Raw genomic sequence first — 13,200 nt, forward strand, 5'->3', positions numbered from 1 at the left:
TTATGAATTCCCAACTGTATATTTCTAATCGTAATTTCTAATTCATAAAGTATTTAAACCCTTAAATTAAAGTATTGCATAAGTTTTACTTTAATATCAAAATATAAAAGTATCAAAAGTAAAAGTATTAATATTTGTACTTGTTTTAAGAAAAAAGACTTTCATGGCTCAATAACTGAATTACACACTTAATTAAATGAAGATTTGTGCAGTGTATGCAGTAAATAAGAAGTTAATCTACAAAGTAACTGAAACTATTGGATAAATGTAGTGGAGCATTAATTAAAATACTTCTCTGAGTAGTAGAAGTAAAGAAAACGGAAATGCTCAAGTAATGTAAAAGTATAAGAGATTGTTCATGGACTACTTTCCATCACTTGTAAATTTACAGGTAAAAAGTCTAATTGGTTTCACAAAAGAGGCCAAACACTACATTGACTCAAACTGCTTTTCTGTTAAAAGAAAAGGATATCATTTTTTAGTTCTTTATGTAAACACCCCCTCCCAACCTTGAACCTTCAATTTTCTCATGAATGTCGCACTGTGTAATTTGTACCCGTTTATGTTTACGTAATTAAAGAATACAAAAATCTAATAGTCAATGGCAAAACAGATGGCTTATTCCATTTAGTCTTCTAAACAAATTCAAAGAAAAAATTTATTTTAAAAAATGTTCTAAAACAAACACACACACAAAAAAAAAGAAAAAGAAATCAAGGTATCACCTGTAAAATTAAATAAATGCCACCTCAGGTGTCTCAAAATGTGCATCACCAAATGTATATTAAAACATAAAATATTTTTATTTCACCGTTAAAAACATGGGATATCTACAATAAACCAGACCCATCACTGCATCATTTCATCTAACTGGGAACAGTTTTTTTTGAGAGTAACCGTCCCTTCTTTGATTATTTAACTGCCCTGAAAGCAATTCCTTAAATGAAATACTGTCACGTTAAAAATTAAAGCTTTTGTACTGTATTCCCTTTCCTCTTACAGTAAATAGTGTTGTCAGAGCTGGTGTGTTCATTTCATTCCAATATTGTATTTTTGTTTTTTTGTTTTTTTTCCCTCAAACTAATTTTCACCACAAATGTTCCTCATAAAACAGAAGATGCACCACATGTCTAAAAAGCTCTTATGTAGCCAGGTATTTCAGCAGGAGACGAGAACATAGAACGTCAGAGCTATTTCTTTCTTTTCCTGAATCTTAGCACCGGTTTTCAAAGTTTTGAGTAAAATTCTTTGAGTTATGGTAGGCCCCCCCCCCACCAAAGTGGCTTTTAAAGGTGACAAACAGAATTTGGCTGTTGGCAGGTTCAATTCCACCTCGTCTCAGAATGGCTTCTTGCAAACATTTTAACCTCTAGTATTACTCCAATTTAGCTTTAAGACTGTTTGTGCTTTGCCCTCTTGTTGGTCGTTTAAATCTCCAAAGTAGTCACTGGCCCGTCAACGTCGAAGCACCCACAGCTCACAGATGAACAACTCGACAAAAAAAAAAAAAAAAAAAAAAAAAAAATCACCTCTCATTCACATTGGTCAATCCTCAGTGTAACAGTAAAGGGAAGCGCATACACATTTGAAAGTTGAGTGTTTGAAATGAATTAAATGAACTGAAGACACCTGCAAGTTTATGATTTGCTTCCTGCTCATTTTTTCTTTCCAAAATAATTAAAAACACCATGATTACATATAAAATGGTCTATTTGTTTGTTTGTTTGTTTGTTTTTATCATGTCCATATTTTAAATTCACAATAATGATTGATAGGAAAGTCTGGAGCAGCAGAACCAAGTCTGTCGTTTCTTCTTCTGTTTTCTTCTGCATTATTATAAATCCATTCATGTAGTTCACGAGTCGTCATTCTCACTGCAGTATGCATGAATTTTTTTTTTTTTTCTGCTTGAGAGCCATTTGTGCAGGATGAGAGAGCCACAGGAAAGTATATGATAGCGCTTTTGAATACTCTCCTTTCGACCGTCTGCCCACCTGACATGACCAAACAAACCATTATGTGCCGGTACCTGAGCCCAATCTGGCTATTATCCATCCATTCATTCATTCACTCATTCAATCCTCTGTTCATTTGCATTTCACGTGTTGTCTTTTGTCCTTTTCTCCCCGTGTAGCACTCCTCTGGCAGATGTAACCCTTCCCTATGTGACGGTGGTGGAGTTCTGCCCTCGGATTGCACACCACGCCATGAACACGTCTCTGCGGAGGAGAAGAGATGAAGGAAATTGTTTACTTTCACTCTCCATTTCGAACATGTCTTACTGTACGCAAGGTTCAATATCTGCACTTCTTCCCCACACGATCAAAACCTCACATTTTCGGCCTTGTGACGTTGTGAGCAACAGTTTCTCTTGTCAACTTCTAGACAGCTGCTAACAGCTTATTAGAGGCCTTTAAAGAAGCAGTTTGACATTTAAGGAAATGTTCTCCTTCTCTTTCTTGCTGAAAGCTAGAAAAGACAAAAGCCCTCGTATCTGTCTGAGGTGCTGTAAGATGATATTATTATCTCTGGGCCTGCACGTCTACTTGAACTAAATCATTCAGCTCCTTCTCGGCCGCTGCGTTCCTCCAGGGAACGTCACCTGGCATCGCCATCCCTGCACACGAGGTAATCTCAGTCCAGACTGTTCTCATCTGTGGTTCCCTCATGGTGGAACGAGCTACTGAATTCTATCAGAGCATCTTCTGTCTTCGAGAATCTCTTAAAAACTCATCTCGTCCTGAAAACCTTAACGTGTATAACTTCCTTATATAAACGTCCTGCACTTATCAAACAGATGAAGCACTTAATACTTACTGGAGGTCTCCTACTGCACTGAAGCTTTACTGATGTCCTTCACTTGTAAGTTACTTTGGATAAAAGCATCTGCCAAATGACTGAATGTAATGTAAATGTTTTGCCTTTGATTTCCAGTTTCCAGTCTCTATGCTAAGCTAAGCTAAGCTAATTAACTGCTGGCTGTAGCTTCATTACGTACAGACGTGAGAGTGGTAAGAAAAGGAATGAGTGTTGAAATGTCACAGTTGATCCAGCTCTTCCTCCGACCCGTGAAGTAAACATACCTGCAGTGTGTGGCGACACACTCGTTGCTACAGTACTCCTTATCCCAGTCTTTGCTCTCCACGGCGGGGTTGGTGCAGCCGGCACGCACACAGATGTTTGGACTGGAGGTGGGGGTCACACTCGGGCCGGGGGCAACATTCACCTCCACCTCCATCTGAGAGGTAAAACAAGACAATGAGACAAACGCCGACGTTTACACGTGAGGTTTCTCCCTATTTTGCTGAGCTTACCCCTTCTTCTGCCTCCGCCACCTCCTCTCCTCCCGTCACCACGGCAGCCGACTGTCCCACCTCCACCGTCAGAGCGGAGGAGGAGGACCCTGACGTAGGCGTTTCACCAGCCGACGTCACAATTATCGGCGTACTTGAATCCGACTGGCGCGATGACGGGACCACCTTTATCTGCAGCGGAGGAGGCGCTGTGGCAGCAGCTGCGCCTCCGCCTCGTGGTTTGGCCTGCAGAGGTGGAGGAGCCTGGGCGTGCACCATCTGCTGCAGCCGGGGCGGAGGCGGGGTGCTCTGCATCTGCTGCAGTGGAGGCGGCTGCCGCGGCGAGGAGGCGGGCGTCGCCGTGACTGACACGCCACCGGAGGGCAGCTGCGTCTGTTTGATGATGATCTTGGTGACAGTGGGGGGGTTCGGGGCAGCGGTGGCAGGTGGAGGTTGGGGTTTGATGGCGCCGGTGCGGGAGCGCGTGGTGACCTGGGGCAGGTCCAGGATGATGTTGGAGGTGCAGATGTTGGTGATGGTGTTCTCCTCGGGGTTGTAATGTTGGGACCTGGTGACGCGGGTGGCTGGGGTGGTGGCAGCAGGCGTGGCTGTGGCCGTGGGAGCTGGGGCCGGAGGTGGAGGTGGAGGTGACGGGGAAGTGTCCATGACTTCAATGGAGGCCTGAGGAGGGGATGTTCCGACCAAATGAAGACACACAGGAAGAGAACGTGTTAGAACGCTTCATCTGAACACAGAAAAATGACTGTACTGTTAAAAGCTTGAGACACTTGACGTCAGTATTTCCAGTTTATATTGTTATACTTCTTCTCTGCTACATTTCAGAGGCAAATATTGCACTTTTTAGTCCACTACATTTATCTGAAGGCTACAGTTACCACTACCTGATTCAGATTATTAATACACGGGCCGACCCTCATTTCCTGTCACTCTGCATTATCCTGTCTAATTAAGGCACAAAATGCCAAAAAAATAACTTAAAAAAAAAAGATTATTGACACATTAAAACACCCAACAGTGCAGAAGTCACCACCTTATTTATCATCACTCCTGTGCCCAAGACGTTCTACCTTGAATACACCTTCTCAGGACTGACTGACTTTACATATTCCAGCAGTAAATACCAGTTTTGGTTGGACAGTCTTCAGATATCACGCCCCATTTGTTAACACAACAGACTCAAACTTGCTGATTTGTGGTGTAACTGTTTTGTAAAATCTCTTTTCTAACTCACACTTATGATTTCTCCTCTTGTTGTCTACCTGGTTATGTATCTGACATGTATACTTCAATATATTTAAAGATAAACTCTGATTGTTCTTTATATAAACATGTCTGCTTGTTTGCGTGAATACATATCTGAATTTATGTTTTGTCTCACTTGTAAAGGAGATTAAATAAAGTATAAATTAATAAAAACTCCGGCTTCCTCCCACAGTCCAAAGACGCACACATTAGGTTAACTGGTGCCTCTAAATTGCCCGTAGGTGTCCTCACAGCTGTCAACTTTTGCAAATGGAGGATTTTTTTCGCTGTGGAAGAGTCAATACTGAGAATCAGAAAACGCTCACCTGAGAGGTCTGGCTGGCTCTGTACTCTGCCAGTGCTTTCAAGTAATCCTTCTTCGCCGCTTCGTTTTTCCTCTTGTAAACCTGACAACAAAACATTAGAAAATTATACATCGACATTAATATTATATTTAAATCTCACCACGTTATTGAGCCCGTGGTGGAATTTTACGTATTGTCACTGCGGCGGGAAAAGGAGAGGAGAGGGTCCAAGTTTTAAGATCCTTCATTCACAAAAAAAAAAAAAAAAAAGATGCGAGTTCGTCTCTGCAGAGTACGAGACTGAATAACAAAGGGAAACCCACTCAGATATAGAGTAACCTTATGTTTTGTATCACAAAGACTCCTTTATCTGCTGGTAACAGTCTTTCCACCAATGAACTTATCCCTGCCACATCACTACTGCCCTACAGCTGCGTCACATGACTTTATTCCCATAATGGAGCGTCTTTACGTCGGCCTCACATGTTTATCATTACATGGACAGGATCGCTGGACAGAGTGGCTGCTGTTTGTGCTTCTCTAATCTAGTTCTGGTGCCGGACGCGAGGACACACGAGGCCCCTACAAGTAGAGTGCTCTCACCACGAGTTTGCTCAGCTTTGATTTTCACTGCACCGACGTTAGTGTTGTATCTAAATCTCAGCACACATTATTGAGCCCATGTCTGCTTTCAAACAGCTGACCGATCAGTCTTTTACTTTGAAGGACATATTTCCTTCCATGACATTTACTTCCACAGACGAAACAGCACCAATGTCCAGAATCCGTCATAACAGCCACTGTGTCATATTTTCTCAGTCTGTCTGAGTCACATTAAGCGTTTGACCAGACCACCATCTAAGAAGATGAGCTGATGGAGCCATGATTAGACTCTACACACACTTTAAATATCTATTTCTCTACAAATCTGTTCCCCTCTTACCTGTTTCTGCTCCTCCCCCAGACTGTCCCACATGGAGGCCACTATCTTCGAAACCTCTCCAAACGTGGCGTTGGGATTTTGTCCCTTAATAGCTGCCTGTGTGTCCCTGAAGAACAACGCGTAGGCCGACACAGGTTTCTGAGGCTCGTTGGGGTCTTTCTTCCTCTTCCCCTTCTTCCCTCCTCCCGCTCCTCCTTTCCGTCCAACGGCCGGAGAGACGCTGGAGGTCGGGGCGGAGAGCGGGGACTCGGACAGCGAGGGGTCGAGGGAGATGACTCCGGTGGAGACGGCCAGAGAGACCGGAGATTCGACCAAGACGCTCTAAATATAAGGGGACGAGAATGATTACGATAACATTAGAATCCTTTTTCAATCCTGCGTGTGTGACAAGGAACACTACAATGTAGTGAAATAGTTTATTAACCTTAAACCGTTCTATATTAATATTTTGAGCAATTATCACTTAAGGTTTGTCCAGTTTTATTGTCTTGTTTTTCTTAATGTTGGGTTAGGGTTAGTAAAGTCGTACATCCAGAGAAAGTCCACAAAAAGGACCCAAAATGAACCTGGAATTCAAAAGGTTAATGCTATTCTTTTAACTCACATCGAATCTAAAAACATTTCTATCATGTCTGTGCGCTCAGGTTTGACTGAGAGAAAAAGAGTGTGATTGATAACATAAAAGAGAGTAAATATTGGACTTATTACATATTATTCCATAACTGTGGGATGAGTAAATAAGCAACTATTTGCTAGTTCACCGCGACGTGTCAATGTCTCCACGCTACAACTTGTTTCCACCGCCCCCGAGTGGACAGACAAATTAATGCAGATTTAAAACAACTGAAAAGTTTCAAATCTTAAATATTTCTCAAATATAAAAGTATAAACATCAAATATAAACTCATAACAAACTCTCTTGCTTGACGTTCATGAGTTTGACAATGGAAAACTTCATCTGCATCAACCGCGCTGCTTCACTAGGACTGTGTGGGAGCAGTTTGATCAGATTTGTTGATAGCGGCGTCCCCCAGGCAACTGCACCAATCAAACAAACAACTGTTAGGCAGAATATGAGTCACATTGTTATTTTCTGACTGAAGTCTGGAAATACCTGACAGAGCCCCGCCCACTTCAAACCAGAGAGAGGAGCAAAAAAAAAAAAAAACACCTGAATGTTTCGCGGGAAATAGCCTGCAAGTTCAAGCTCTGGCAGGACCAAATGGTTTCTGGTAAGAAGACGATAAAAATAAATAAATAAAAAGACTCACCCTTCTAAAATCATCCATGTCATCGTCCTGGAGCGAGCTGGTGGGCGACGCCGTGGCCGACAGAGGGTGTTCAGGCGACTGGGGGCGTTGCAATATGTTGCCACCTCCCAGTCCGAGCCCCAGCTGAGCACTGAGCTCCGACTGGTCGATGGTGGTCAGCTGGCTGGACCCCAGCAAGCCCTGGCTCATGTCGCCCAGCGGGACATCGATGGTCACTGGAGACGAGCTGCTGAACTGAGAGCCGATGGGATGGCCGAGATCCTGGGGGGAGGGAGAGAAGACAGGGGCAGAGAGGGTGAGTGAAGTTAACTGGTGTTTAATGTTGAGACAGTCAAAACGTCCTGTTGTCCTCACCATTCCCAGTGACGACCCCAGCAGAGTGCTCCCTCCTGACTGGTTCATGACCCCCAGACTCAGGTGCTCCAGCCCCTGCGAGGGGGCGTTTACGAAAGTGGAGGCGAAAGAGGGGTCGTCCCCTTCCACCACGGCGCTCCCGGGCACCACCACGCTGTCAGAGGGGCCAGTGTCCGACAGCTCCCCGAAATGGGACACCACATCTGACACGGTGAGGGCCGAGTCCGGGTCCAACGAGATGGGAGGGATCTCAAACTCCTCATCGCCGAGGCTCGGGGTGTGGAAGGTCTGCAGAGGAGAAACGAGCGGCGGAAAGAGACAGTGAAAGAAGTTAAAAGAAAGAATGGAAGGAACGGCAAGGGTGGGAGAGGACAAGAGAAAACAAGTTTGTGAGGAAAGGAAAGTGAGAAAGCCACAAGAAGGTTGGGGGAGGAATAATGTCAGTCACAGAAAAAGTTTTCCAGTTTGAATTTAAGTTCATGAAAAGACTTGCTTTATGAGATTTAAGATTCCTAATACTGAAAAATGTGTCAGGAGGGGGAAATCACTTTCAGTGTTCAGGGGCCTCTAGCATAGAGCCACACTGGTGGGCCGAGCAGCTATCTTTGGGTTTTACTCAGACTTTCTGGCGTCATAAAGCCGGCTGATGTTTGAGAACCTGTCGATGTCCAACTGACCAATCAGATCATCAGAAAACTTGAGTCATATTCCTACATTAACCTGTATTAGAAACAGCTCTGAATAGAGTCCAGTGCAACAGTAACTATGACTTCAATGCTAAAACACAGAATTGTCAAAAAAGAGCAAAAAAAAGCCATGAATGATTTCCCTCGTCCCAAGATGACATCATTTTGTCCATCAGTCCAAAACCTAAAGATATTTCATTAACTACCATGTATGACAACATGAACAAACAAAAAAAAACATAAAATCTTAACATTTCAGAGGCTAGAACCAGCAACTTTACAACACTTCTGCTTAAAAACTGATTAAAACACTGATTTGATTATGAAAACAGTTGCTGATTAATTTCCTGTCGATCAACTAACCAATTAATCGACTAACCTCCGCAGCTCTAAGCACCTCAATGATTCTCGACAAAAACTGATCACAATAGGCATCATAAAAATAGACTTTCCTGCATTTGATTGCATTAGAAAGTGCAGGTAAGTGGCAACCATGTCACATGAAGCACTCTAGTGGTGGTTCTGATGCTAAGCAGGGACTCTTTCACACGGACGGGCTCACAGTCAGGTAGGAAAACGCTGAGGTAAGCGATCCAGTCGATGGCCGTCTGCGTGACAACGATTATCCAGGATCACTGGAGACTCGGTGAAGCAAGACAAGTGCAAAGAAAGCCAGACCAAGCTGTAATTGCTTTTATGATACAGGCCCCAGTTCATGCACCCAAAAAAAAAAAAAAGAAAGAAAAAACAGCCTTAAGCCTAAAACAGTCAAAGCACAACGTTACTCACAGATGCACAATGTGCAAAAGGGTGATTACAACACATCCTCCCCTGCAGATTTAGACTGGTTAAAACCATGCGTTAAAATGCGCCCTAGTCTTCTCATGCAGCTGGATTCAGTTTTACTTGACACTTACATTTCTGTAATTTTCTGATCCACTTCTGTCTATTCTCGTGACAGAACAGCAATGGAAGATTTACAGAGAAACTTCTACCATGCAACAGGTCAGCCTCAAATCTAACGCCGCCGTGTTCACCGTGTGCCTGCAGCCGCTTCACAGTGAGATCCTCTCCATCATCCCATCTTTTGAATTTGTCCTTAAAATTAGCTGGAATTTAGCTCCTAGCACATTTCCAAGAAAGGGCTTCATAGTTTGGCATTAATGTCCCTTATAATTCCGACCAAATTTCCTGGAAATATTCTAGCGATTAGCAGCTAAATACCAGATTAATTTTTTTTGGGGGGGGGGGTTATGAGGAGTGTTTCTGGTAAAAAATTAACTGGAAAATACAGGAGCCAGGAAGTAAAGCGCTCCCGACAACTTCACTAGAAAGACGTCTGACTTCATTCAGCAGGTGTGTGAAAAAATTAAAGTATTGATAAACAGTTCATACTCCACCAGCAGATCCAGCGAGGTTGAAGAGGTCAATGGGTTTAGTGGCGCACTAAAAAATGTGAGTATGTCAGTTAAGTGCATGTTGAAGTGGATCACAAATGTCTTATTTCTCATTTATGGCTGTATATTAACTCACGGTGCTGATGTTAAATCAAATCATGCAAAAGGATCTTTTTTTTTAAATGGCTTACACATTGCAAAAATTATTTATGAATGGTAAAAAAAAAAAAGAATCAATTTGATGGCAGTAAACAAAAACACAGTATGCTGCCAAATTTATGCTTCAAAACTGGGAGTTACGTGGCTGCAGTTTCATTATCATCACTGATTTTAAGCCAAAGCATATGTCCACAGGAGGGGGCTCCATTTCTATAAACAAGACATTGAATGCCACATAGTTGAAGGTGTAAAGGCCTACCTCTGAGGAGGACAGGAAGGGATGGCTGGACCCTGAAATTGTCAGGTAGTTGTCACTGCCTCCAGGGAACTGAAACATTCAGGTTGTACAAGTTAGGAAAAGGGTTACTCTACTGTTTCCCACCCTTATTGTCCAAAACCAACAAAAACAACAACAACAACAACAACAACAACAACCACCGTGCTCATCAAGCTCAAACAGGTAACATCTGCACACTGTGATGCGTTCAGTGGCAGCTTTCAATTAGAGCCACACAACACAGCCCCATTCATGAGGGAGAGTCACCTTGTTGTCAGAGTCAAAGCCATTGAAAGACTGCGGGTCCAAGAACTCCGGATCACCGTCGTGCTGCCCGGTACCGTCCGTCAAATCCGAGTAAAAATTCAGGTCCATCTTTTCAGCTGGGCCTCATGTGTTAGCTATGGGAGCCCCCCACCACCACCACCACCACGACCACGACCACGACCACCACCACCACCACGACCACGACCTCTCTTAAATCCAACAAGATGTTACGCAATTAACCGAGATTTCCTAGCTCTGCTCCGGCTTGAAATCGTGCGGTTTCTCCGTGTGTGGTACCGAGCCCGGACACCGCGTCGATGCTACCGAGCTAAAATCCCGCACAGATGTTGAGCTAGCTCCCGCCGCCGAGGCGAAGCATGTGTGCGTCCAGCAACCGTGCCAAAAATAACCTGTCCGCTGGCTGGCTAAGCTACCGAGGAAACGTGGCTGTCCCCCGTCTTTCCTGCTGACTTGTCCTATCACGGTTTAGCTTTAGCTGGCTTTGACGCAAGGCTGCGGTACTCCTCCAGCAGCCAGCGGCCCGGCGCCCCACTGTCTGCCGGTCCCCGAACGCCTCACTCGGAAGCGGGGAGACACCTCGGAGGAAATGCGGCCGCTCCGGAGGTCTGAGTAACGACAGCCGCCGCTTCAAGGTGTCTGACAGCGACGGAAGACGGACCAACCCCCCCCCCACTTTACTCCCTCCCTCCCTCCCTGTCTGTGCTTCGTGTTGGCCCGGGCCAGGCTGCTCAGTGGATCCCGAGTGACGGATCGGGGCCGGGATTAAAGTAGTCAAGCTGGACGGGGCCATCGCCGGATGTCGAGCGATGCAAGTTTCAAAATAAAACCGCTAGGCTAACTTTTTTGAGTTGATTATTCAGATGCAAAAACATCAAAAAATATTTACTGCCCGCACCATAGCTTGATTATCCTCCTAAAGGCATGGATGGATTACCAAAAGGGCCTAAAAGGCACAGACCCAGGGGCCCAAGTGGCCAGGGGTCCATTTCACTGGAGCCTCAGTTTAAAGAGACATATCTCTGCTTGCAAAGTCAATACAGCAACTACAAAAATATGCTATACCTTGACTATAAAGAGACAAAGTGACCACAAAGAGGCTCAAAACAACTGCAAAGAAATATAAAATGACTAAAAAGAGACACAAACGCCCCTAAAGACAGTGAGAATGACCACAAAGTGAATGTAACGACTACAAGGAGACACAAAATGACCGCAAAATGCATAAAAAATGTATAAAATGTATAAACAGAATCAAAATCTCTACAAAGACACACAAAACACCTTCAAAGAGACTCTGAATACCCACAGAGACTGCAAACACCCACAACCCATGACACATAGAGGCACGACATGACCAAAACTAGACTGAAGATGACCATACATGCTAAAAAAATTACTACAAAAGATGTGCAACAACTGCAACAGACAGGAAATGACAACAACTTTTAGTGTGGCGGTCTTGCTCCTGTGTTGGAGGTGTGGGCGACATTTAACTTATCTGTGCCCAGGGGCCCATTGTCTCATAATCCTCACATGCCTAGTGGGCACTGGGGCAAAAATGTGTTGTTGGGCCCCTGTACTGACCCCCACTGCTCACAGCAGTTTCATTATTTCCCAAGACACTCAACAAGCAACCAGTAGTCTAGGATCACCTACGATGGAATAATATGACCCAACCTGAGGTTTTCTGTGTGTTCATTATTTGATGTACAGAAAAACTAAAACAATTTGATAAAACACAACTGCACAATAAATCTGCACAATATAAACAAAATAAATAATAAACAATATAAACTAAGGCAAAAAAAAGCTACAATCAAATTATGTAGACCTAAATGTTTTGTAATCCACTATTATCTGTTATAGTACACATTGCAGATTTATTGTTTACCCAGGGAGGAGGAGGTAATTTGGATTAATACATACAAATTTAGGAATACACTATAGTAGTACTATGAAGTAAAATATAACTACATTTTGTCACAAGGCTCCTGTGCAAAACTGGGATAAAACATTAGATAATAACACACTTTAGTTGGTATTTTATTTAAATGCTCAAATTCCATAAAAAGGTTTGCAGTCAAATTACTAAATCTAAATAAATGTATTACAATCGAGTGTTCATAATCACTTGTTTCTTTTTTGTTTTGTTTTGTTTTGTTCAGAATTGGTATTTATTATTGCCTTCATTATTAATCGATTGTACAATATTTTTTTGCAATTAAATTGTGTCTTTTTGAACTTAGTATACAACTTCTTAACACCCAAATTAAAGGGACACAAGTAAAACGTGTTTGATTATGGGTTTATATTTAGAAAAAATAAATATTGGGTGACATTTTATTTATTTATGCCAATAATAGGTTCTGTGACTATTGCTTTTATTGTGACAGCTATGACAGGAAGTCGCTTGTCATTAGCTCCTCGACCACAGAGATACTTATAGTTGGTTATTGCAGCTTTTACAAACATCTTCACGTCTGAAATGCAGTTAGTAAAAATTAGAAAGACTTGAATGAACAAATATAACAATTAAATTTACAATTTTTAGCCAGATATTCAGCAAGTTGTTTCAGTTCCGGGTAGCAGCTTTAAACACTTTACACCGGAATATTAATATTGAATTAACAACCAAATCCCAGATGTGTAGGATCAGCTGTCTCTAAAGGGGAGAATAACTGAGATAAAGCTGAATGAATATATTTTAGAAATGGGGTAATAAAGGTTTGTGACAACCAAAGATCGTGTTGTAGTTGATCATCACATACGAAGACAAAGGTGATTCTTTTATTTAGTCAAAAGTGTCTAATGCCAACTACTCTTACCTCCATGCTCACCCCGAAACCTGATTAATGTTTTGTTTTTATCCCACTTTTTGTGAGTGAACTTCGCCCAGAATTGATTTCCTCAAATATCACAACATGGCACCGGCTTCCCGAATTGTACGTACAGGTGGAAGTGACG

General features: G+C 42.9%; 1 protein-coding gene across 5 annotated transcripts; it reads right to left on the reverse strand.

The window, feature by feature from the left end:
* Nucleotides 1-778: 778 nt before the first annotated feature.
* tox4b (TOX high mobility group box family member 4 b) lies at nt 779-13,200 on the reverse strand. 5 transcript variants are annotated; one of them, XM_071459263.1, is made up of 10 exons: nt 13,062-13,200; nt 9,931-9,999; nt 9,511-9,561; nt 7,430-7,717; nt 7,076-7,336; nt 5,805-6,125; nt 4,883-4,963; nt 3,315-3,974; nt 3,084-3,238; nt 779-2,219 (listed from the first exon to the last, which is right to left on the reverse strand). In XM_071459263.1, the coding sequence occupies exons 1-10, from the start codon at nt 13,065-13,067 to the stop codon at nt 2,162-2,164; spliced, it is 1,950 nt and encodes a 649-aa protein (XP_071315364.1). In that variant the 5' UTR covers nt 13,068-13,200; the 3' UTR covers nt 779-2,161. The 5 variants fall into 5 exon arrangements, with proteins under 5 accessions (XP_071315364.1, XP_071315362.1, XP_071315365.1 ...); XM_071459261.1 differs by lacking the exon at nt 13,062-13,200 and adding an exon at nt 10,216-10,966; XM_071459264.1 differs by lacking the exon at nt 9,511-9,561.

Source organism: Trachinotus anak, unplaced genomic scaffold (genome assembly GCF_046630095.1).
Source record: "Trachinotus anak isolate AG129_WGS33_773 ecotype Australia unplaced genomic scaffold, CSIRO_AGI_Tana_v1 ptg000023l, whole genome shotgun sequence".
NCBI classification, from domain to species: Eukaryota; Metazoa; Chordata; class Actinopteri; order Carangiformes; family Carangidae; genus Trachinotus; species Trachinotus anak.

What these genes read in the sequence shown, in the direction of transcription:
- tox4b (XM_071459261.1), bottom strand. Translation starts at nt 10,323, where the DNA reads ATGGACCTGAATTTTTACTCGGATTTGACGGACGGTACCGGGCAGCAC. An exon ending in TGGGGTCGTCACTGGGAATG is followed by an intron (nt 7,337 to 7,429) that starts GTGAGGACAACA and finishes CCCTCCCCCCAG; the next exon opens with GATCTCGGCCATCCCATCGG. An exon ending in GAGCCAGCCAGACCTCTCAG is followed by an intron (nt 3,975 to 4,882) that starts GTGAGCGTTTTC and finishes TCCCCTCCTCAG; the next exon opens with GCCTCCATTGAAGTCATGGA.